Source organism: Ictalurus punctatus, chromosome 20 (assembly GCF_001660625.3).
Source record: "Ictalurus punctatus breed USDA103 chromosome 20, Coco_2.0, whole genome shotgun sequence".
Lineage (NCBI taxonomy): Eukaryota > Metazoa > Chordata > Actinopteri > Siluriformes > Ictaluridae > Ictalurus > Ictalurus punctatus.
In genome coordinates, this window is record NC_030435.2 from 8,713,333 (window position 1) to 8,739,729 (window position 26,397).

General features: G+C 38.5%; 1 protein-coding gene across 1 annotated transcript in view; it reads left to right on the forward strand.

Annotated features, from left to right (window-relative positions):
• slco5a1b (solute carrier organic anion transporter family member 5A1b) overlaps positions 1 to 26,397 on the forward strand; it is a 72,257-nt gene that overhangs the window by 5,158 nt on the left and 40,702 nt on the right. The window contains exons 2-12 of the mRNA XM_017495387.3: positions 8,665 to 8,715; positions 11,329 to 11,442; positions 12,769 to 12,859; positions 15,418 to 15,538; positions 17,830 to 18,151; positions 20,778 to 21,104; positions 21,207 to 21,250; positions 24,408 to 24,730; positions 25,613 to 25,699; positions 26,084 to 26,163; positions 26,258 to 26,322. Coding sequence (XP_017350876.1) covers positions 8,665 to 8,715; positions 11,329 to 11,442; positions 12,769 to 12,859; positions 15,418 to 15,538; positions 17,830 to 18,151; positions 20,778 to 21,104; positions 21,207 to 21,250; positions 24,408 to 24,730; positions 25,613 to 25,699; positions 26,084 to 26,163; positions 26,258 to 26,322 — 1,625 coding nt within the window. The remainder of the gene's footprint in view (positions 1 to 8,664; positions 8,716 to 11,328; positions 11,443 to 12,768; positions 12,860 to 15,417; positions 15,539 to 17,829; positions 18,152 to 20,777; positions 21,105 to 21,206; positions 21,251 to 24,407; positions 24,731 to 25,612; positions 25,700 to 26,083; positions 26,164 to 26,257; positions 26,323 to 26,397) is intronic.

Consider the following 26,397-nt stretch of genomic DNA (forward strand, 5'->3'; position numbering starts at 1 on the left):
GAATAGTCAGAAGAGTAGCCCAAGAGCCAAGGACCACTCGGAAAGGGCTTCAGAAACACTTGGAGGCAGCAGGTGCCATCATCACAGAGAAAACAATAGGCAATACACTCCACAAGCTTCAAAAAGGCATGTTGAAGCTTGTTTAATGTTTCCTACAACTCATTTGGACAAGCATATGAAATACTGGGAGAGTGAGAGACGAGAGCAAAATTAAACTTTTTGGCTGTCATACTACACACCATGTCTGGAGAATAAATGGCACTGCACATCACCCTAAAAACACTATACCAACAGTGAAGTTTGAAGGTGGAAGCATCATGGTGTGGGGCTGTTTTTCATTGCATGGTACTGGCAAACTTCATATAATTGAAGGAACAATGAATGAAGCCCTGGAGAAGAATCTGCTGCCATCCACCAGGATAATGAAGATGAGACATTAGTGGACCTTCCAGCAGGACAACGATCCAAAGCATATAAAAAAGGAAACTCTCAATTGGTTTCAGAGAAAAAAAAATCAAGGCATTAGAATGGCACAGTCAATCACCTGACTTGAATCCAATTGAACAAGATTTAAAGACAATATGTTTAGAAGAATGGGCCAAAATCACACCTGAATACTGCACCTGAGTAATTTCTTCATACAGGAAACGTCTTGAAGCTGTCATTACAAACAAAGGCTTCTCCACTAAGTATTAAATAAATTTCAGTAACGTGTTCAATACTTTTTTCCTGTGTCATTCCTCTTTTTACACACAACTTTATTTATGGACTTTAATGTTGTGAATTTTTATGTTTCCAGATTTCCTGTTAAAACTGACGGGTAGTGAAAATTTCATGTGAATAGCCTCATTGGAAATATATTTACTGAAAAAAATGTTGATGCGTCGAATACTTATTTCCCCCACTGTGTGTATAATATAATAAATGTATATGTGTGTGTACATTATTCTTAATGGAAATAAATGATAAATTATGAAAATATTTAAGTTGTGATTATAAAAGTTTACTTTTAAATGCTTGAACTTAAGGGTTTTAAGGAACAGTTAAGAAGGTATATTGTATCAAGGCGCTAGAGCCAGCACCAAAGGAAAGAGGTAAAATGTATGTATAATCGAATAAGGTAGTGAGTTTCTTTGTTTTCGCATAGATTATTTAAAACGAACACTGGTGGAAGAAGTACTTAAGAAGTCCTGCTTTGGATTATTATTACTATTGCATCAATGTTGTAGTATTGTGAATGTTGTGTCGAGGTCTCTCTCTCAGATAGCAGATATTCATGGGATTGATTCATACTTGTTGTGTTCCAATGTGGTTCTATGCTTGTTCTATGTTATATAAAAAAGTGGTTGTTATGTGGTTCTGGTTAATAAAAAGCATTCAGTATTAAATCCACATGGTCAATTTTTACTTTAATTTTTACTATGGGCAGCTGTGGCTCAGGTGGTAGAGTGGGTTGACCACTAATCGTAGGGTTGGCGGTTCGATTCCTGGCCTGCATGACTCCACATGCCGAAGTGTCCTTGGGCAAGTCACTGAACCCCAAGGTGCTCCCAATGGCAAGTTAGTGCCTTGCATGGCAGGTCTGCTACCGTGGGTGTGAATGGGTGAATGAGACACAGTGTAAAGCGCTTTGGATAAAAGCGTTATATACGTGAAGACCATTTTCTATATTTTCTTATTGTTTTCTTTTAACCTGTCTGTGAATAAATGTAAGTATTCGAAACATAGTTTTAGTTAGTCTTACTATATTACTGCTTCTATTACTATCAACAAGTGCAACTATTCTGCATATGCAGTAATAGTAATGTTGTGGTACACTTGAGGTTGAAAATAGGACCAAACTAATTTTGTTATTTGTTAAGGACCCACAGAGCACGCCCACAGGGCACACAATGAGCCTAGATCTGTGCCCACAGTATGCCTATAGTGTGCATGAGGGCTGCTCACACGAACCTGCAGTGGCCCCACACAGGCTGTGGAGCCCCAGTGCGACAGCACACACCACTGGTCTGTGTGCATGTTGTGGGCCCACAGTGGGTCCCACTGGGAACCCACTGTACTTAGTAGCCCACTGCAGGCTCAATTTTCTGCCCAAACTGGCCCCACACGGGCCCCAAAGGGGCATGTTTGCTGGGACAGTAAACGCTGAAGGGCTCTCTGTGGAAAGATGTTTAACAAGCAGCGCAGTGAAACCCTTACTAAATAGTTTTAATCAAACACCTTTTAAAAGGTTATAATTAACAGTGTTTAAAGAAATCTGTTAAAATGCACGGCTATTAATTAGTTCTCCTATAGAGACCTGTTGCTGTAATCTTTAATTTTACACTTTTGTTGTGGCTTTTGCTGATTTAAGATACAACTTATAATTAGGGCTGACAGTCAATACATTTTTTAAATTGAATTAATTACATGATGTTAATGATACATGATACATGATAATTAATCTAATTAATCACATCAGTTTTAGCTGAGAAGTAACTTCCCCAAAAGATCATTTAAAGTCATTATTGTGTTAAACGTTTAGTTTGTACCGGAGGACACAATTTGAAATGCTTCCATCAACCCCTTTCCACCATATTAACAGGCCTACAGTCCACAACAATCTATGGAAGGCCTAAGTGGCCAAGTATTATTATTATTTTTTCTTTCTTGTTTTCTTGTGATCACAACTTAATTTTCATGTGATCTTGACATAATAGTTGTTTTCTCATTATATTGGGATAACAAAAGTTGTTTTCTCTTGACTTAGACATAAAAGTTGTTTTCTCACGACATCATTTTATCACGAGAAAATCTTGTGCCTGGAAAGGGACTGGTGTTGTTTGCACAATGGCGTCTTCGCTATTGCCATCATAAATATCTGCTGTAGAGATGGACTTTATCTCCGCATTAAGAGGGGTGTCCCCTTCTCAAGTGTCAGACACTAATGTGGAAATTGTCAGTCACAGACACATATAGAGCTATTTCAGCTTGAATGAGCCCCTGAACAAAGTAAAAATGTAACTTCATCCATGATGGTCTGGGATTTGCACTAAGCTTTTGCTGCCTCCAGAACAATAAAAATATTTTATGTCAAGTACACAGAAAAATAAAGTCGTTATCATGAGAAAACAACTATTTTGCTATGTCGAAATCACAAGAAAATTAAGTCCAGATCTCGACATGACATAAAAATTGTTTTCTCATGATCTGGACTTAATTTTCTCAAGCTTAACACAATCCCAGATCATGGTGAACGTTAAGTCATGATCAGGAGAAAACAAGAAAGAAAAAAATTAATAATGCATGGCCACTTAGGGCATCAGTAGCAATCCATTTAGCTATTGCATTTGTTAGTTTTTCTGATGTCGACTTACTAATTCTGTGCTGCCTGCTCTCAGTTAATGTGGTTTGCATACAAATAATTTCCAACATTTTATTATCAGTTAAATTCTGAATTTATTCTAAAATTATCGTACTGCAACAACAATAACATAATAGTAATAATAATAATAAAAATAATAATAATAAGTCATTATGTATGAAAGTATGTATGAAATTTCTGAAGATGCAGCCTTATAATGTCATACATGCTTATGATGTTTCAAATTGGTTTGATGTTAGAGGGTTAACTCCAATATTACTATACTGACCCTGGATCACTTGTATACATTTGTAGCTTTATGTGTTGTTACTTACTTTAAAACAACCCAGTCAAACCATTTTTGCTGATTAACAATAGGTTATTCCATGGTTGTTGTTTTTTGGACTTGGACTTGATTTTCATTTTTGAAGATTGTAAAAAATTTCTGGGACATGTATTTTAAAAAAACTGTATTTTTAAAATTCAAAATGGCAGACATCAGAAAGTCACAATTATCCACAAAGATGCAGCATGCAAAATTTCATGACTGCATGAATGGACAAGCTGTTGAAAAACAGTTATTTGAAAGTTTAAGCACTCCCTATTCAGGTACTGTACAAGATTTTTCCATTTTATATATACACTAATGTGCAAAAGTCTTAGGGACCCTACTTTTATTAAAAGAAATTTGTTGTCTTAGATGTTCATCACTTCATTACTGAGTAAGCAAAAAATCCAATTACTTTTCAAATATAAAAATTTTCCAGGTAAATGTTTGTGTGTCAGAATGAAAACAAAAGAGTAGCATATTACATGATACATCACTTTTCAGACAAAAAACATAATGAAGTCTGTTGGGTTTTACCTGCAAAAAAATAAAAGCAAATGTGACTGTCAAAGTCTCCAGAAGAACTTTGGAAGATTCTCCAAGATGCTCAGTTAAACTTACCAGCAAATTTCCTTATAAAACTGCAGAAATGATACCCAAGATTACTACTGATTTTTTTTTTTTTTAAGCAAAGGGTTCTCACATTAAATATTTACTTTGTTTAGTTTATTGCTCTAGTATTTGTTTTATGAAGAAAATAATTAATTGCAAATAAATTTTATAGCGTCTTTTTTACAGCATTTCTTTGCATGTTTTTGTGCAAAAACATGCAAAGAAATGACTTTTGCACGGTATTGTGTATACAGTCAGATCCATATATATTTGGACATTGACAAAGTAAATTTTATTTTAGGTCTCTAACAGTATATTAGCGTTTCATTTTAATAATGAACAAGAGCACAAAGTGCAGGCTTTCAACCTTAATTTGAAAGTATTTACATCCAAATCAGGTGAACGGTGTAGGAATTACACACACAAACAAACAAACACATACAGTGAGGGAAAAAAGTATTTGATCCCCTGCTGATTTTGTACGTTTGCCCACTGACAAAGAAATGATCAGTCTATAATTTTAATGGTAGTTGTATTTGAACAGTGAGAGACAGAATAACAACAAAAAAATCCAGAAAAACGCATGTAAAAAATGTTATAAATTGATTTGCATTTTAATGAGGGAAATAAGTATTTGACCCCCTCTGCAAAACATGACTTAGTACTTGGTTTAAAAACCCTTGTTGGCAATCACAGAGGTCAGACGTTTCTTGTAGTTGGCCACCAGGTTTGCACACATCTCAGGAGGGATTTTGTCCCACTCCTCTTTGCAGATCTTCTCCAATCATTAAGGTTTCGAGGCTGACGTTTGGCAACTCGAACCTTCAGCTCTCTCCACAGATTTTCTATGGGATTTAGGTCTGGAGACTGGCTAGGCCACTCCAGGACCTTAATGTGCTTCTTCTTGAGCCACTCCTTTGTTGCCTTGGCCGTGTGTTTTGGGTCATTGTCATGCAGGAATACCCATCCACGACCCATTTTCAGTGCCCTGTCTGAGGGAAGGAGGTTTTCACCCAAGATTTGACCGTACATGGCCCCGTCCATCGTCCCTTTGATGCGGTGAAGTTGTCCTGTCCCCTTAGCAGAAAAAAAACCCCAAAGCATAATGTTTCCACCTCCATGTTTGACGGTGGGGATGGTGTTCCAGGGGTCATAGGCAGCATTCCTCCTCCTCCAAACACGGTGAGTTGAGTTGATGCCAAAGATCTCCATTTTGGTCTCATCTGACCTCAACACTTTCACCCAGTTGTCCTCTGAATCATTCAGATGTTCATTGGCAAACTTCAGACGGGCATGTCTATGTGCTTTCTTGAGCAGCGGACCTTGCGCGCGCTGCAGGATTTCAGTCCTTCACGGCGTAGTGTGTTACCAATTGTTTTCTTGGTGACTATGGTCCCAGCTGCCTTGAGATCATTGACAAGATCCTCCCGTGTAGTTCTGGGCAGATTCCTCACTGTTCTCATGATCAATGCAACTCCACGAGGTGAGATCTTGCATGGAGCCCCAGGCCGAGGGAGATTGACAGTTCTTTTGTGCTTCTTCCATTTGCGAATAATCGCACCAACCGTTGTCCCCTTCTCACCAAGCTGCTTGGCAATGGTCTTGTAGCCCATTCCAGACTTGTGTAGGTCTACAATCTTGTCCCTGACATCCTTGGAGAGCTCTTTGGTCTTGGCCATGGTGGAGAGTTTGGAATCTGATTGATTGATTGCTTCTGTGGACAGGTGTCTTTTATACAGGTAACAAACTGAGATTAGGAGCACTCCCTTTAACAGTGTGCTCCTAATCTCAGCTCGTTACCTGTATAAAAGACACCTGGGAGCCAGAAATCTTTCTGATTGAGAGGGGGTCAAATACTTTTTTCCCTCATTAAAATGCAAATTAATTTATAAAATTTTTGACATGCGTTTTTCTGGATTTTTTTGTTGTTATTCTGTCTCTCACTGTTCAAATACAACTACCATTAAAATTATAGACTGATCATTTCTTTGTCAGTGGGCAAACGTACAAAATCAGCAGGGGATCAAATACTTTTTTCCCTCACTGTACACCCCATGGAAATTGTCGGCTTTTTTGACATATTTGGACAAGCAAAATATTTGATCATCTTTGAAACAACACCTTTTAATAAAGTTAATATACTTGAACAAAACCACAAGGAAAAATAGCTTTATTCAACATTTATCATTTATTCAACAGGAATATCAGTAGTTGTGACGTTCTTCTGTGGTAAAAGTAAGTACACCCTTGGCCTCAGAAGCTAGAATAGCCCCCTTTAGCAGAAATAACTTCTTGTAAACGTTTTGCATAATTGTCCAACAGTCCCTGACATTGGCTTGCTTGAATTTTTTTTACCGCTCCTCCATGCAATATTCTTTCAGTTGCAAGATGTTTGAGGGTTTTCTTGCATGTACTGCCCGTTTCAAATCCCCACAACATTTCAATGGGAGTCAAATCTGGGCTTTGATTAGGCCATTCCATAACCCTCAATTTCTTCGTTTTGCGCCATTCCTTGGTGCATTTGCTAGTGTACTTAAGATCATTATCCTATTGAAAGGTCAACTTCAACTTTCAGACAGATGACCTCACATTATATTCAAGCACTCTTTCATATGATGCAGAATTCATAGTTGAATCAATGAATGCAAGCTCTCCCGTCCGTGAGACAGCGAAGCAACCCCAAACCATACTTTTTTCATACATCTTTCATTTGTCTGTCCAGAGCACATTATTCCAAAAGGTCTTTACCTATATGCTCATTGGCAAACTGTAGTCTTGCTCTAATCTTCTTTTTAGACAGCAGACTTTTTCCTGGCACGCCTCCCATGCAGGTCAAATTTGTGCAATCTCTTTATGATTGTAGAAGCATGCATTTTGACACCAACAGTTGCAAAACTTACTAGACGATCCTGTGATGAAATTTTGGGGTTCTTGGACATTTTTGTACAGTAGGAGTGTACATACTTTTTCCATGTGACTGATCTGTTTTTTTGTTCCTTTAAATTGTGAAAATTACGTCCATTTTATGTGTCATTTGATTTGATAGAGTATATCACCTTTATTAATAGGCACTGTTTCAAAGAGGATGAAGTTTCGCTTGTAAAAAAAAAACAAAACAAAACAACAATTTCCATGGGTTGTACTTATTTTTTCACATGACTGTGTGTATATATAAAATAATGCAAACAAAGTGAATATCAGAGGCAGCCGGCCACAGCAAATGACGTAAAATAATCAACGATGAACAGCTAGACAGACTTGATAGTGAAAAACATGAAGAAAACACACAAAAAAAACTTGGGCAGTAAATGGGTTTAACAATTGGCTTAAAGCAAAAAAATACTTCTGTGGAAGAGGTAGAGAGAGAGGGGGGACAAATGCTTTAAACATTGGCACAGAATATTCTATGTCAAGTTTTCTTTCCCTAAGAGCTAGACTGGATGGTTATATTTCTTTTCTATATTCTCTTTTTCTTGTGTTTCTCTCTCTCTCTCTCTCTCTCTCTCTCTCTCCTCTCTCTCTCTCTCTCTCTCTGTCTCCAATAACTGCATATCAATGGCTCAAGCCTCTGTTACTAGTTCTAAAATGACGTTTTGGAATTAACAACGGTGGCTTGGGATGGGATGCATGAGAAGTTCTACACATGAGCATTTTAAGGACAAAAACCTGACAAATATCTTGAAATAAAACATCTAAATAAGGTGTGGTAACTGTGGTATAATCAGAATAATTGACCCCAGTCCATTTAATTATTAGAAAAATATGGGTGTGCATTATTTTCTAATAATTCAATGGCCCGTCGTCAGTAATTCCTTACATATATACCGTATGTATGTATGTATGCTACACACATGGACATAATGTTTGTGTGACCCATTCAGACTCTTAGCAGGATATAATGAAACACCAGCTTTGCATTAGAATGTAACAAATTTAAACATGGACATGCATTCAATGGTGTGATTCAAAAGTGGATGTGTCTGAAGCTTTTTAAGCATTTGCATGTGACTGGGTGCCTGAATGTGTGTTCATGCTCACGTACAGCCATATGTTTGCTGTATTAGCAGTTGTACTGTACACATATTCATCAGTCCTTATTCTTGCATTACCTAGTTTAATTTAATTTAAAGATTGTGTGTCCATCCAGTTAAACCCTTATGTGTACTCTACTCTTGATCTTTCTGCACAAGTCTCTTTTGTAATGAGTGCTTGCAAAGTAAATAGAAAACATTTTACTGTCTGACTGATTTGTTTTATTTAATAAATGAAGTGGTGGTAATTTAATGTGTTGTACCATCTATGGGTCCACAGATACACAATCAGTCCTACGCAACAAAATGTCTGCTTTAAATTTTTAAAAATTACTCTCTTCTTTCATCAGGTTGCCTGTTTGAGGAGAATCTGTGTATGAACTATGAAATTTGTGTTAATGGTAAGACACATACACATACATACATAATATAAGAAAGGACTCACTCTAAACAGACAGTATGCTCCCACCACAGTCTCTGCTTATAGATCAGAACAAGGACCCCTTACACTTTTCTTTGAGTTGTATATGAACATGTATGTAATTTTTATTAGGTATAAGTACCTCGCACCTTCACTAATTGGCTATTAACAGGTACACCAATCATATACAGTGCCCTCCACTAATATTGGCACCCTTGATAAAGAAGGCTGTGAAAAATTTATTGTTTAACCTTTTGATCATTTGTTAAAAAAATTCACAAAAAATAATCTGCTCTCATGGATTTCGAGTATAAACAAAACACAGGTTTATCAAAAAAAAAAAAAAACTCTTTCTTAAATATAGGTGGGCAGAAATGATTGGCACCATTATAGCACAATACTTTGTGCTTCCTCCCTTTGCCAAGATAACATCTCTGAGTCTTCTCCTATAATGCCTGATGAGGTTGGAGAATACATGGCAAGAGATCTGAGACCATTCCTCCATACAGAATCTCTCCAGATCCTTCAAATTGCACGGTCCATGCTGGTGGACTCTCCTCTACAGTTCCACCACCATATTTAACCATGGACCTGACGTACTTTTCCATATGGCTACCTCTCTGTGTACACCAAAACCACCTTGCCAAACAATCTATTTTGTTTTCATCCATAGAACCCGATCCCTGTTGAAGTTCCAGTAGTGTCTGGCAAACTGAAGATGCTTGAGTTTGTTTTTATATGGGAGTAGAGGCTTTTTTCTTGAAACCCTTCCAAACAACTTGTGGTGATGTAGGTGAATTTGGATTGTAGTTTTGGAGATTTTCTGACCCCAAGATGCAACCAAATTCTGCAGTTCTCCAGCTATGATCCTTGGAGATTTTTTGGCCACTTGAACCATTCTCTTCACAGTGTGTTGAGACAATATAGACACACGTCCTCTTCCAGGTTGATTCATAACATTTCCAGTTGACTGGAACTTATTAATTATTGCCCTGATGAAAGAAATGGCCATTTATAATGCTTGTGCTTTTTTCTTATAGCCACTTCCCATTTTGTGATGCTCAACATCCTTTTGCCGCACATCATAGCTTTATTCCTTGGTCTCACCAATTGTTATGAATGACTAGGGGAATCTGGCCTATGTGTTACCTCCTATTTATACCCCTATGAAACAGGAAGTCAAGGCTGAACAACATCCTGTTCCTAGTCACCCAAGTGTACTAAAAAAATTTTGAATATCAATGGGAATATACTTCAAATATAATTTTCTCATATGAATATTTAACAAAGATATTTTTTTTATAAACCTGTGTTGTGTTTGCAATTGTTTGATATCCATAAAAGCAGAGTATTTTTGTGATTTTTTTTAAACAAAAGATCAAAAGGTTAAACAATAAAGACAAATTTTTCACAGCCTTCTTTGCTCATATTTACCAAGGGTGCCAATATTAGTGGAGGACACTGTAGGTGATAGTGTTCCCAATAAAATGTTTACTTAAAAAAAAAATTCTGCATGGTGTAACACAACAATTGGATATTTTCCAGAAGTAATTTTACTATTGAAGCCATTAGCTAATTGCCTAACATTGATATAATTATACCAACTCAACCACAAAGTTCCCTATTGTTGAAATAGGTATATTTAAATTTGTATTAATTTAATCAATGTTAATCAATGCTAACACTGTGTTTAATGGACAATATCTTCATTGCCATTTTATACAGTTAAGAATTGAGAATTAGTACTGCAGCAAAGATGCTATGGTAATTATAGCACAGATAGTAATTAAATAGTAACCTAAATAGTAATTGAGCAAAAGGGATTATTTAAAAACACAGGAGGTAGGAACAGTTATGTTTTCATGTTTATTACATTATATTTATTTATTCTCTTCTTTGGAAGTGGATTATTTTCATATAACCACATGGTCTGGAGCATACCACTTATGTGTTCCATGTTCCACTTATATCACAGCAAGTTGCCAAAAATGACTATATATATATATATATATATATATATATATATATATATATATATATATATATATATATATATATATATATATTTTTTTTTTTTTTGTTTTGTTTTTTTTAAATGCAACAGTGCTGTGGTAAAATTTATACATATTAATAATAAATATTATAATAAATATATTTATAAATAAATGTATAAATATATGTATTACATATACATATTAATAATAATAAATATAAATGAAATTATTTATTGAAAACTGGATTTTATCATATTGTTTTTAAGCCATAATCCACATGCCTAGGAACACTGTGATGAAATCACTGTAATGCATGCCCTCCAGGGGCTTATTGCTTTATTTTTAGACAATGCACGGAAATTTAGCTCATGGAGGCCTTGGTAATTAGCTGATGATTTGATTTGAATCAGATGTGTTAAATGAGGGAGAATGATGAATTCTGCAGGGCTACACCCCTCCAGGACTGAAGTCTGACTTCATTTTAAGCAGGATTTAGGTGATGTGCCTACACAGCATGCTATGGCTCCCACATTCCTAACCATTATCTGCAGGTGGCAGGTGGTTGTACATTCATACCTAACGCTGTCATTGTTTTGCAGATGGCATGTTTGGCCATTGTCAGATGATGATGGGAACAGATGTGTACACATATGATATCACACCAGCGACCCTGCAGAGATTTCGTACACTACTCTTGAAACTTTCACTTCAAGGTATGTATGTTCCAGCTCAGTGATTCCCCTCATATTTCATATCCAAGTACATAATTCTAGTAGCAAACAGTGATATGCAGTAATATGATACTTACAGGGTGCTAGTGTGCATGATAGAATGAGATAAAGGTTTCACATAACTGCACGGTCAGGAGGATTAGTTCCACTAGTCATCCCTCATATTGGAGTGATTCTTTTGCAGCACAAAGGTGGCCCAGAACAAAAAAAACTTTCCTGAAGATTGAGAGGTTAGACACTGTACAAGTATAATGAATGCAAAAGCTGTACTGTAGTTTAGGAGAAATTATTACTCTGCACTTTCATGGGTGCAGACACTTAGGGTACAGGAGATAAATAGTGACCCATAGGCCAATTAATCCATTTTAAATAATACATTTAAATTTCCCATGTGGGGAGTCCCAAGAGGTGCGACAGAACAGCGTCTGCTCTACTGTTGGAAGATTGTAAGTTGTAACCCCAGTGATGCCACAGCCATTTGTGGCCGGGAGTCCAAGAAAGCATTAACTGACCCTGCTCCACTGACTAATTGTGAGAGCTTGTGATGGGGAGAACGCGTGGGTGGCAAAAAAAAACAAAAAAAACAAACAAACTGGGAGAAAACTTAGGTAATTAAAAATATCTAATATGCAAATACATTATTTTCAACTCTTCTGTCAGGCAGACTATGTTCTAGACTTTTGGTAGCGATGTAGATTTGGGAGCAAAATTCTTTTTAGGTTAAATTTTGATCAACTTTAACACATATCTATGCACCAGAACTAATGTTCAGGTGATTCCTTGAGTCAGAATGAGGAAGAATGTTTTAGAGGAAGCAGGCTTCTAAAAGGGAACTTATCACACTGAGCAGTGGGATTAAAATAAAGCCTCTACAGTGGTGCTTGAAAATTTTCTATATATCTGAATAAATATGACCCCTGCCGATTTGCAGGACTGATAAACGGTTACTGGAAATGTTTAGTTGCAGTTATTGCTGCACAAGGGGTCACACCAGGTATTGAAAACAAAGGTTTGCCACTCACAGATATGTAATATAGGATCATGTTCCTCAATAAGTACAATGTTTTTATCTCATCTGTTTGATTTGGATCTCTTGGTCTAATTTTAGGACTTAATAATATTATTATTTGTGTGTGTGTGTGTGTGTGTGTGTGTGTGTGTGTGTGTGTGTATACATATATATATGTATGTATGCAGAAATATATATATGTATATGTATATATGCAGAAATATAGAACATTTTAAAGGGTTCACAAACTTTCAAACACCACTGTATATTTCATGACTATGTGGTCTAATGCTCCCCAGGCCTTTCATGGGAAGATGATGTCACTCAGCAGGCCCTTCATAAAGAGTTTTCTAAACTACACAGGATCCCCCTGTTACCGCCTGACTCAAGGTAATGTATTCACACAAACATAAATATAAAAAGCTAAAGGGCAACTAAACCAATAAACTGTCTGGGGCTCCTAAGCACTCAGCAGCACACATCAAGCTGAGAATGTTGTGTATATTCATTTATACAAGTTTAAATGTTGAGGACTCACCAATGTTGTACAACCCCAATTCCGAAAAAGTTGGGACCGTATGGAAAATGCTAATAAAATCAAAGAGGAGTGATTTTTAAATGTAAAAGATATTTGATGTTTTACCTAATCAACTGCATAGTTTTTTGAAGATAAACATTTATTTTGAAATTGATGCATGTAGCACGTTCTAAAAAAGTTGGGACAGGGGCAATTTAGGACTAATAGCGATGTGACAAGTTGAAATAAGAAGGTGATGTGAAACAGATGAGGCAATCGTCTAATCATAGTCCTTCAAGAGCAAGGATGGGTCGAGGCTCGCCAATCTGCCAACAGATGCGTCTGCAAATAATCCAACAATTAGAGAACAACATTCCCCACAGACAAACCTTTTACAGTGCACAATATAATTACAACATTCAAGGAATCCGGTCAAATCTTAGTACTTAAAGGGCAAGGCCGAAAACCACTTCTGAATGCGCGTGATCTCCGATTTCTCAGACGTCACTGTCTTAAAAACCGTCACGAGTCTGTAATGGAGATTCTGACATGGGCTCAGGAATACTTTAGTAAACCTTTGTCAGACAACATCATTTGCCGCTGTATCCACAGATACAAGTTAAGGCTTTACTATGCAAAGCAGAAGCCAAACATCAACACTGTCCGGAAGGACCGCCAACTTCTCTGGGCTCAGTCTCATCTGAGATGGACAGTAGCACAGTGAAATTGTGTTTTGTGGTCCAAGTCAATATTTCAAATAGTTTTTGGACAAAACAGCCGTCATGTTCTCCGAGACAAAGAGGAAAAGGATCATCCAAGCTGTTATCAGCGTCAGGTCCAAAAGCCAGCGTCTCTCATGGTATGGGGGTGTGTCGGTGCCCATGGTATGGGTAACTTGCACATCTGTGAGGGCATCATTAATGCAGAAATATATGTACACATTTTGGAGCAACATATGCTGTCAGCCTTAGCAGGACAACACCAAACCACATTCTGCCCGGATTATAAGCGCATGGTTGCGTAAACAGAGAGTACGGGTGCTAGCATGGCCTGCCTGCAGTCCTGACCTGTCTCCGATTGAGAATGTGCAAAATCAGTCAATGAAGGCCCTGTACAATTGTGCAGCTGAAGAAATGCATAATGGATAATTAGGGAAAACTCCGCTTGCTAAACTTAACCAACTGGTGTCTTCAGCGCCCAAACGCTTAATAAGTGTTATTAAAAGAAAAGGTAGTTACACAGTGGTAAACAGTCGACTGTCCCACCTTTTTTGGATTGTGTTGCAGTCATCAGATTTGAAATGAGTGTATACTTTTAAAAGTAAATAAATAAGTAAAACATCAAATAATGTGTTAACAATGTGTTTTAAATGTTGTACAGGTTGAATTGACTTTTTATTTGTTTTTTGTTTTTTTGCATTTTCCATACTTTACCAACTTTTTTGGAATTGGGGTTATAGATTTCATATTCAGTGGAGAGCAGGAATTAACAAAAAAGGGCTCCTGTTTGATTGCTGCAATAACTTGGACTTTCAGTGACCATATGTCAACAACAAAATATATGGATTACAAATATACAGCATCTTAGATATACGTTATATGGCCAGAAGTTTGTGTATACCTGACCATCACCGTCATCTGTGCTTTTTAAACGTCCCATTCCAGTTATAGTCCACCCTATACTGTTTTAATAACCTCCACTCTTCTGGGAAGTCCACTAGATTTTGAAGCGTGGCTGTGGGAATTTGCCCATTCAGCCACAAGAGCATTAGTGAGGTCAGGCACTGAGGGTATAGTTGGCATTCCAATTCATCCCAAAGGTGTTCAGTGGGGTTGAGGTCAGGGATTTGTGCAGGCCACTTGCCTGCTTGCCACTTCCACTCCAACCTTGGCAAACCATGTCTTCATGGAGCTCACTTTGTGCACAGGGGCATTGTCAGTCTGGAACAAATTTGGGTCTCTTAGTTCCAGTGAATAGAAATTGTAATGCTACAGCATACAAAGACACCCTATACAATTGTGTGCTCGCAACTTTGTGACAACAGTTTGGAGAAAGCCCACTTATGGGTGTGATGGTCAGCTGTACACAAATTTTTGGCAAAATAGTGCCTATGCCAATCTTAGCATTTTACCAGATAGGCTGTGTGGGTTTCACAGTGATCTCTGGTTAGCGTACAATTTTGAATATGGAGGGAGTCCTCAGTACACTGGAAAGGCTTCCCTGGTGGTATAATTTCTTCTTTCACTCTAAAGCTTGCTGTGAGTTTCAGTTATCAACCCAGCTACTTCTGGTAGATAAAGGTTTCTCCTGATTAGCACTTGTGAGTGATAATCATCTTATGATGGTACTCTTGAGCACATCATCAGAAGCCAAATACAGATGCCATTATTATGTTAGGGCTGATAATGCTAAAATGTTCTTTACTATGCAGACAAATGGTAAAGACTGCTGCTGTGGAAGATGAAAGACTGAAGTCACTGGAAGAGAAGCTTAGCAAAAGTCTGCAGAAGTATTTGCTGAACCTGAGACTGCTGCCTAAACTAGATGGTCAGGTAAAGCACTTTCATGTTTTTTGCTTATCACGGTTTTGCAACACTACATTTGCGCCCAATGATGCATTGGCCCTGGCACAGTATTTGGGCAGCACACTACTCAAACATAATTCAACCCCTACATGGGTGCACACATGTAGGGCTGCTTGTGTCTGTACACTTACTGGCATATCCACATACTACACATGTATATGATAAACTACGACTGGATATAATGATTATTTTACATCATTATATAAACCCCTATACAAATAAAATGTAATTAAATTGAAATTGAATTGAGTAATATTGTGTAAATTAATTGACTAATCTGTTTCTTGAGAAATAAAATAATTTTAGAAATGTACTAAAAAATATGTACTAAAAAATACCCCCAAAAAAGTACTAAAAACACCAAAAAATATGTAATTAAAATGTTTCTTTCCAACATTTCAATCAACTAATATGTTTTACAGAATTCTTAATTGTAATTTCTTTAACGTAAACAATGATGAAAAATATATGTCAATGACCTTTTTTTTTCCATAACTAAGACAGGACGATGATGAGACGTCATCAACATCATTAAACCCTAATTGTGACTAAATATTGTTGATGAAAAAAGATGAGACTTAAATGTGGTTTAAAAAATAAAAACTTGACCAAAATCTGTCTTTATTTTCGTCAACAAAAAAGAGGAGACAAAATATTATAGATTGTTTGTTTTTTTTCTAAATTACAATCCAAATATCCTGTTCATTGGATGGCATGAGCAGCAGTTTACTTTCCTGTCCTTATCAGGACTAAGCAAGCACAGTGGGGAGTACCTTTCAAGCTAACGTTTGTTTGTTCAGACTCAGGTCTGGTAGTGTGTGTGTGGGGGGGATCTGTCTGTGTCCTGGGAATGAATTTCAAGGGGAGGACAGTGTTCCAGTTCATACTGGCTACAATTTTTTGGGAAATGAAGAGGGTTTCTATCTTTTATCCGCTTGAAAGCCTATGAAAGCAAGTTCCGCACATAAACATAGCGGGGATATTCTGCGAGTGGTTGCACAATGTTTACTTTCGTGATTGGCCATAATACCTACAGGCTGCAGCCAATGGGAAGTCTCTTGATACTCAAGAAGCATATTCTTTGGAAGAGACATGAAATAAGTGTAATTTTATTATATATTATAGAAGGTTGTGAGTTCAAATCCCAGCACTACCAAGCTGCTTCTGCTGGGCCCTTGAGCAAGGGTTTACCATTCAGGAAATCTGTAAAACTTTAGCACACAGTAGTCCTAATTAACCATACAAATTAACCTTTCATTCATAAAAGGTTAAGAAATATACAGAATGGATGAATGTTAAGATAAAATCTGATGATGAATTGTCATGATCTTTTGCATATCAAAACAATTTACATGAAAGAGGAAGATTTTCATGAAGACACGTAGAATAGAATAGAGTTTTACCAGAATAGAATAATAGATTTTAACTAATTTCACATAGAAATAATAAGTCTTTAGTTATGTCACCACAAACTATTTACACTATATGGTCAAAGTTATGTGGACACCTGACCATCACACCCATATGTGGGCCAAACTGTTGCCACAAAATTGGAAGCAAACAATTGTCTAGAATGTCTTTGCACGCTATAGCATTAAGATTTCCCTTGACTGGAACTAAGGGGCCCAAACCTGTTCCAGCAATGAACATGTGCACAAAGCGAACTCCATAAAGACAAGGTTGATGTGGAAGAACTTGAGTGGCCGGCACACAGCCCTGATCTCAACCCCACTGAACACCTTTTGGATTAACTGGAATACCTACTGCATGCCTGACCTCTCTGATGCTCTTGTGCCTTAATGGGCAAATCCCCACAGTCATGTTAGTAAACTTGTGGAAAGCCTTCCAAGGAGAGTGAAGGTTATTATAACAGCAAAGGCGGGTCTAAATCAGGAATGAGATGTTTAACAAACACATATGGGTTTGATGGGTCAGGTCTTTTGGACATTTAGTGTATGTATTTATAAAAGACTACAATTTCTATCAAGAATGCAGACAAAAAGAAGCAATAAAAAATGGTAAGAGTTGGGAAATAGACAGAAAGGAAACTAAGTTGGCAAGACTGACTTAAATGAATTTACTTCGCTGTCAGTGAACAGACAAAAGAAAATTATACCACTTAGTGCGCAAGGAATCTAAGTCGTAAGTGTGTGTGTGCGTGCTCTCATCCATTTTTGTGTCTAATATGTGTGAAGTCAACATTTGTAAGCTATTACCAGCATACTTATTAAATATTTGTATCTGCTCGTTGTGTACAGATCACCAAAACGAAGTCTTCTGTGTCACCAGCATATTATCGTTCTGGAAAACCAAACAATAAACTCGGCTCAATCCCACCTGAGTTCACCCCAGATTCACCTTATCAGTCAGCTACATTCCCTGACCTTACTCGTTATCAGAGTGACACAGTGTACAACACACAACAGCAGGATGATTCAGACTTCCCTCTTACTGCCCTAAAGCAGTATGTGTCTCAGAAAATGGCATCTGGGCAGAGAGCTAGACCAAAAACAGAGCCAGTAATCCCAAAGGGTGGATCCTCACAGTTGCTTGTCAAAGAGCCCCTGACTCCAGTAGATGGTATGATTTGTTTCTTCTGTATGCAGTGTAAGCAATTAATTATAGGTTTATCAGTGTATAATTTTGCAACTAAAATCTAATTATATATTATGCATAATATTGTTGTCATAGACACTAGCCCATTGTGGGCATTTATGAGCTCAAGTATGTAAAAGTATACTTTTAAAAAGTATGTAAAATAATTAAAGTTTTTTGTTTAATTTTTATTAAAGTTTGTAAACCTTTTAGAATTTTCTATATTTCTGCATAAATATGCCCTAAAGCATCAACAGATTTTTCAAGTTCACAAACTTTGCGGGTCACAGCATGGTATATACATTCATGTGAAAAAATAAGTACAGCCCATGGAAATTGTTGGTTATTTTGATATTTTTGCACAAGCAAACATTTAATCATTGTTGAAAGAGTGCCTTTTAATAAAGTTGATATACTTGAACAAAACCACAAGGAAAAATTGCTTTTTCAATCATTTATTCAACAGAAATATCAATAGATGTGACATTTTTCTGTGGAAAAAGTAAATACACCCTTGGCCTCAGAATCTAGTATTGCCCTGTCACAGGTGCGTGATGTCCTATAGTTGCTGATGGCCTGAATGCCCTGTCACATGCATCGCATGTCGCTGCTGTCCATGAAGTGGCTGTGGATTTTCTGGGCGTGTGGGTGTTTTGCCTCTTTGATGGCCCAGGACAGTTTGGTTCTTGCTGTTCTTAGGGCCGCCTTGTAACCTGCCCTGAAGGCGGAGTCTCAAGGTCCTCAGTAGCACATACACCTCTGCAGTAATCCACGGCTTCTGCTTCGGGCGTGTGGTGATGGTCTTGGAGACCATCATTGATGATGTCATCAATGCACTTGCTGATGTAGCTGGTCACTGATACCATATATTCATCCAAGTTGGTGATGTCGCTATCGGTTGCAGCCTTCCTGAACATGTTCCAGGCAGTGTGCTTAAAACAGTCCTGAAGAGTAGATATTGCTGCTGGCCAGGTTTTCACCTGCTTCAAAACCCATCTGATGAGCGTCTGTATGCTTGGATTAGCTTAACTGAGATGTGGTCTGAGTAGCCGAGGTGGGGCAGGGCTCCACCCGGTACGTGCCAGGGATGTTTGTGGGATCCAGTGTGTTCACCCCTCTCGTTGCAAAGTTCATATGTTGATGGAATTTAGGGAGCACTGATTTGAGACTCGCATGGTTGAAATCTCCGGTGATGATAAACAGTCCATCAGGGTGTGCATTCTGCAGTTTGCTGATAGCCACATACAATTCACACAGTGCCTCATTAGCATTAGCACTGGGCGGCATGTATACTCCAATTATAATGACAGTGGTGAATTCCCATGGTAAATAAAATGGTCTGCATCTAACAGTCACAAACTCCATCAGTGATGAGCAGTAGCTAGAAACTAGCACTGAGTTTTTTCACCATTCTGTGTTGATGTAAACAAACAAGCCATCACCATGAGCTGCATTTTTGTCGGCATTAAATGAGGCAAGCCCATCTAGCTGAATGGCAGCACCTTGAACTCTGTCACTGAGCCACATCTCTGTGAAAACAAATACGCAGCATTCTTTAAACTCATGCCGCATTGCCTGCGGGAGTCGGATGTAGTCCAATTTATTGTCCAGGGAGCAGACATTGGGGAGCAAGATGGACGGGAGAGCCGGCCAGCTAGGGTTGGTTTTTAGCCTAGCAATGTCCCCTCCCCTGGCCACCAGCATCAGCCGACGCTTAGGACTGGAGGCCTGGTTCCCTCAACAAGCCAATCACGTAGCTTCTCTAGCAGATCATCATGCAGGTTAGTTGTCGTATGATTTCTGTACTGTAGCTGTGTCTGCGGATGGTAGACATGAACACTGGTTGCTCTGATGTCCATGAGCTGAGAAAAATGGAATCATGAACATTAACATTAGCCAATGTGAGAAAGGCCTTTAGTTGCTTAGAAGTTACCCTAGTTCCTTTGTGACCTCGCGGACTACTGCACATCTTACTCTTGGAGTGATCTTTGTTGATTGACCACTCCTGGGGAGGGTAACAATGGTCTAGAATTTCCTCCATTTATACACAATCTGTCTGACTGTGTATTGGTGGAGTTCAAACTCTTTAGAGATGGTTTTGTAACCTTTTCCTAACTGATGAGCATCAACAGTTTTTTGTAGGTCCTTCAAAATCTCCATTGTTCGTGCCATGATACACTTTCACAAACACATGTTGTGAAGATCAGACCTTGATAGATCCCTGTTCTTTAAATAAAACAGGGCAACATTGTCATCCCATTGACTGAAAACACCTGACTCTAATTTCACCTTCAAATTAACTGCTTATCCTAGAGGTTCACATACTTTTGCCACTCACACATATGTAATATTGGATCATTTTCCTCAATAAATAATGAGCAACTATAATATTTTTTGTCTCATTTGTTTAATTGGGTTCTCTTTATCTACTTTTAGGATTTGTGAAAAATCCTATGATGTTTTAGGTCATATTTATGCAGAAATATAGAAAATTCTAAAGGGTTCACAAACTTTCAAGCACCACTGTATGTTGGTTTAGCTTACATTTAACGTGAATGATGCTAAATATTCCTTTTTGCAACTATGTGTCTGTTGGTTTTGCTATTCACAGAGACCTTTATCCGAAATGTTCTACGCAATGTAGTCAGGCACAATGTAGATGTGGCACGTCTGAGTGCAGCAGAACTGGACCAGCTAGCCTCTCTCATAGCTGATGCCCTGCAGGTAGTGGAGAAGAAAGCAGAAAAGGGATACAGACCCAGAGACCTGCAAACAGATGACCTACAAACTGAGGACCAGGAAACTGGAGAATTGATGCTCAATAATCAGCAGCCAGTAGCAGATAAATGGGATGAAAATACCTCAGAGTCAGTACAGCAACTAAGTGAAGAAACTTCACCAATCAGTCAAATATTTGAGACCATGCCGTCTGTGTCAGGTAAATCTCTGGGATGTTATTAAAGGAATTTTATTGTTGTACATAATGTTTTTAATATATTCATTTATGATATAATCATGTTGTGCTCTGCATTCTGTGCAGGGGGACAAAAAAGGAAGGAGGACAGATCTAAAGCAGACCATAAGGTATTAATTTTTACCTGCCTTTGCCATCACTTTTTATATGCTCAGTATCCAAATTGTGAAGAGTTAGGGATATTAAACTACATTGTATGGTCAAAAGCATGTGAAAATCTGACCATCATTTCCATGTGTGGGCCATCCCCAAACTGTTGCCACAAGTTTGAAAGCACACAATTGTATAGGATGCCCTTGTAGCATTATAATTTCCTTTCACTGGAACTAAAAGGATCAAACATGTCAAGCATGACAATGCCCCATGCACAATGAGAGGTCCATGAAGACATTGTTTGCCAAGGTTGGAGTGGAAGAACTCAACTGGCCTGCACAGAGCCCTGACCTCAACTCCACATCAGTGCCTAACCTCACTAATGCTCTTGTGGCTGAATGGCTTCCCCCTCCCTCCCGAGCCCCACCTGAAACGCACACACACACACACACACACACACACACACACACACACACACACACACACACACACACACACACACACACACACACACACACACACACACACACACACACACACACTCACTCTCTCTCCAAAATCTTTTAGAAAGCCTTCCAAGAAGAGTGGAGGTTATTATGACAGGAAAGGGGGGATTAAGTCTGGAATGAGCACATATGGATGTGATGGTCAGCTGACCACAAACTTTTGGCCATTGTGTATGTTTCAGGTGCATGTTCTGTGTTTTCAGTATGAGTAGGGTTTCAAAATGAAAGCTGTTTCAGAAAATACAGTAAAATTCTTACTTGCATGTCAGTCCTTAAGATTACAGACATACAGCACAAAGACAATATAAAATCTCATCAACATTCAAATCACAAAAGACGGCATTACATTCAGCTACACTGTACAGCATATACAGAATATGTATATTGTAAGCTTCAGGGGTAATATACAATAGCATGTGCAGTGTAGACTGTTCATCGACCAAGGAGGCCTCAATAGGTGCAGAGAATTTTATGGTAGTATTATAGTTGGTGATGATTATATTGTCATGTATTTAGGTTTGTTACTAGTATCAAAGCTGCCCTGAAGTTGCTGCTGGTCAAGGGTGTTTAGGCTTTTAGGAAGACTAGAAATTTTTTATTAATGCTGATGCTGACTGCTTTCTGAATTGATATATAAAAAAAATTACAAAAATTATATTATATACTAGAACTACGCTATCAACTAAAGCACAGTTGAGATTTCTAAAACTTGGCTGGAGCCCGTCTGTGGCCAATTCCCCAATTCAGTTAGCTAAAAGGTTATCCAATACCAACTGGGCCTGAAAATGTATTTGCCCCGTAGTTACTAATTCCCCAAATTTATGAAACTGCATTAATGGGGTTCAGCTGGACTAGATGCAACCAGGCTTGATTACTGCAAAAGGTCTTACCCAGTAAAACACTATGCCAAAATTGAAAGAAATTCCAGAAATGATGAAGAAAAAGATGATTGAAATACATCAGTCTTGGAAGGGTTTCAAAGCTATTTCAAAGGCTCTGGGACTCCAAAAACCACAATGAGCGACATTATCTCCAAATGGAAAAACAGCACAGTAGTGAACCTTCCCAGAAGTGGCAGACCTTCCAAAAGGTCACAGCACCTACTCATCCAGGAAGTCACAAATGGGCCAAGGAGAACATCAAAGGAACTACAGGTTTCTCTTGCATCAATAAAGGTCACTGTTCATGACTCCACTATCAGAAAGACACTGGGCAAAAATGGCATCCATGGAAGAGTGGCGAGGTGAAAACCACTGCTAACCCAGAAGAACATTAAGGCTTATCTGAATTTTGCCAAAACACACCCTGAATATCCTCAAATCTTTTGGGAGAATGTTCTGTGGACTGATGAGTCGAAAGTGGAACTGTTAGGAAGACAGGAGTCCCGTGACATCTGGTGTAATCCAAAAACAGAATTCCACAAAAAGAACATCATACCTACGGTCAAGAATGGTGGTGGAAGTGTGATGGTGTGAGGGTGCTTTGCTGTTTCAGGGCCTGGGAAACTTGCAATAATTGGGAAACATGAATTCTGCTCTGTAACAGAAAATCCTAAAGGAGAATCTCTGGTCTTCAGTCTGTAAGTTGAGACTCAAATGCAACTGGATTATGCAGCAAGACAATGATCCATAGCATCGGAGTAGGTTCTAGTCCTAGAAGTAAGTGAAAGACTGATTTCCAGTTATCAGAAGTGTTTGGTACCAGAAGCGTTTGGTTGCAGTTATTAGTTTTTCATATTGGTGATAGGTGTTGGGTACCTTTTTTGCTTCAATAAAATAAATAAATAAATAAAAACTATATTGTGTGTTTACTCAGGTTGCCTTTGTTTTCTGTTGTATTTTGTTTGAATATCTAAAACTATTTAGTATATACACAAAAACAGAAGAAATCAGATCAGGCAAATACTTTTTCACAGCACTGTAGAACATCTGTGGAGAGACCTGAAGATTGTAGTTCACAGAGGCTTCCCATACAAGCTGACTGAGCTTGAGAAGATCTGGTAGGAAGAATGGAAGAAACTGTCCAAATCCAGGTGTGCAAAGCATACCCAAGAGGACTGCACTTTCATTAATCTTACAAATGTAGAGAGGTACTTTATCAGAAATTCCCAGGCTGATTTTTGTTCCCCTTCTGCCCATGCTGTTGATACTTGAGGTTAGCTTTCCTGATGTCCCTTTTAGTCTGGTCCTGATATGCCTCCTTGTCCCCTGAGCTAAAGTGAGAGGTCTTGGCCCGAGAGAGGGTGCACAACTCTCCCTTAATAAAGGATATTTGGTTGGGAAAAGATTACATAATTGTTTTCAGTACTTTTTCTTTTTTGTGTGGTGGCTAAAAGTATTTTTAATAGGGCACAGACATGCTGCTGAAAAACTGTTTTGAGGTTTACATAGTTAAAATTACAAGCTACAATAAAAATGGCAATGGGTTGTGAGGCCATTTGTTTGTAAATGATAACCTGAACATGAGGAGGAATGTAGACAGCAGTAATGGCTGTCCACCAAGCGTTAACCTAAACACAAAGTTTGCCACCATTTAAGTCTGAGATATGTGATTTCCAGGCTGAAGGAAGACATTAAAATCTACTATTCAGTGCACTCTGTCTGACAGATAGTAAGTAATATTTGAGTGTATCCTCTAATTATTTATATTGGCTGTTTTGTCTTTTCAGGAAGTAGAATTATTGGGGAAGTTAATAGAGTATCTGGATAAGACCTCCCTCTCGGAGCCGAGCCCACCTGTAAAGGGGCAGGGCATATCTGTCGAGAGAGTACACAGCAGGACAACCCAGCTGGATGTAAAAGTACAGAAGAAGGCCATGGAACAAGTGGAGGAGGTGGAGGGCTGGGTGGAGGCTGCTGCTCTAGCACCCTCTTCTGTCCGAGAGATGGATATTACCCCACACCGCCAAAATGTGAAAGTGCAGGATCTGCAACTTGATGTACAGACCAACAGTAACAGTGATGTCTATGGCTACATCATTACAGATACGGAGTAAGTCTCAAACTCATACAGAACTGTGCAAAGGTCTTAGGTCATTGCTGTAGAGCTAATATGCTGTCAGAAATAATTAAATTAAATATTTCTACATTTGAGGGCACATGGTGGCTTAGTGGTTAGCACGTTCGCCTCACACCTCTAGGGTCCGGGGTTCGATTCCTGCCAGGGCCGTGCGTGCGGAGTTTGCATGTTCTCCCCGTGCTGCAGGGGTTTCCTCCGGGTACTCCAGTTTCCTCCCCCCAGTCCAAAGACATGCATGGTAGGCTGATTGACTTGTCTAAAGTGTCCATAGTGTATGAATGGGTGTGTGAGTGTGTATGTGATTGTGCCCTGCGATGGATTGGCACCCTGTCCAGGGTGTACCCCGCCTTGTGCCCGATGTTCCCTGGGATAGGCTCCAGGTTCCCCTGCGACCCTGAAGAAGGAGTAAGCTGTAGAAGATGGATGGATGGATTTCTACATTTGAAAAAATACTATAAAGAGCAGTAAACAGTAATAAATAACACAAAGTCAGTATTTGGTGTGAAAAAAAAAGGGACAATTTGTGCAGTTTTATGAGGAAATGAGCTGGTAAGTTTTACTGAGCATCTTGCATAACCAATCACAGTTCTTCTGGGGACTTTCCTGTCGCAGCAGACGCCATTATGTTTTTTTTGTCTCAAAAGTGACCTCTAAAGTAATACGGTATCCTGCTTTCTTTACTGACATACAAACATTTTTCTGTAACATGTAGACGTCAAAATAAAAATCTATAACAAAGTTTGTACAAAAAAAGGTGCCTAAGACTTTTGCACAGTACTGTACATCAACACGCACACAAAAAAGACAAACTGATGCCCCGCTCCCTTTTTTCTCAATGTGTTCTTTCTCCATCAGTTCTCTTCCCACCGATCAGGGTTTGCACCTGATGGAGCTGTTGTGTCGCAGAGCAAAGATCCAGATGACTGATTTCCTGGAGCTTTCGTGAGTCCTCTGTATGCGTGCGTGTGCGTGCGTGTGCGTGCGTGTGCGTGCGTGTGCGTGCGTGTGCGTGCGTGTGCGTGCGTGTGCGTGCGTGTGCGTGCGTGTGCGTGCGTGTGTGTATATAAACCGCAAAATCCTCATTGATGCATTAACACTTCCAGTGTTGAATTAACACACAGTTTAGTTTCTTTTTGTGTACACAGCGTGTAACACACACTGTGTTCAGCACTAAGGTTTTTCTTATGTGTATTTATGTCTGTCTTCTGTAAACTTGTGTCATTTATCAAATGTCTTACTAACAGCTTGTTATTAGTTCCACATGCTTAACACCAGTTACCCAATTACAAAATTTTATACCAATTTTCTGTGTGTGAATGTGTGCAGTGTTGTTGGTCCAGCTGTGACATTCCAGGTCCGCACTAATGATCAGAATATCACCACAGCTGCTATTGCCAATGTGGCTGGTAAGAGTTTTACACATGCATACACACACACTTTTGCCACTGTCAAATAATGTACATATGTCATGACTGAAACTTCTGCTGTGGCTGTAATCAGTTAGTCAGAAGGCTGCACTAGAGAAGGAGGCTGGTGTCACCATTTTGGAGGCAGGAGTTACGGATGTAAGAAACTCAATTTCTCACTCTGTCATTTATACACTCTGCTGCTAAAAGAAGACACATTTTTGCAAATGTTAT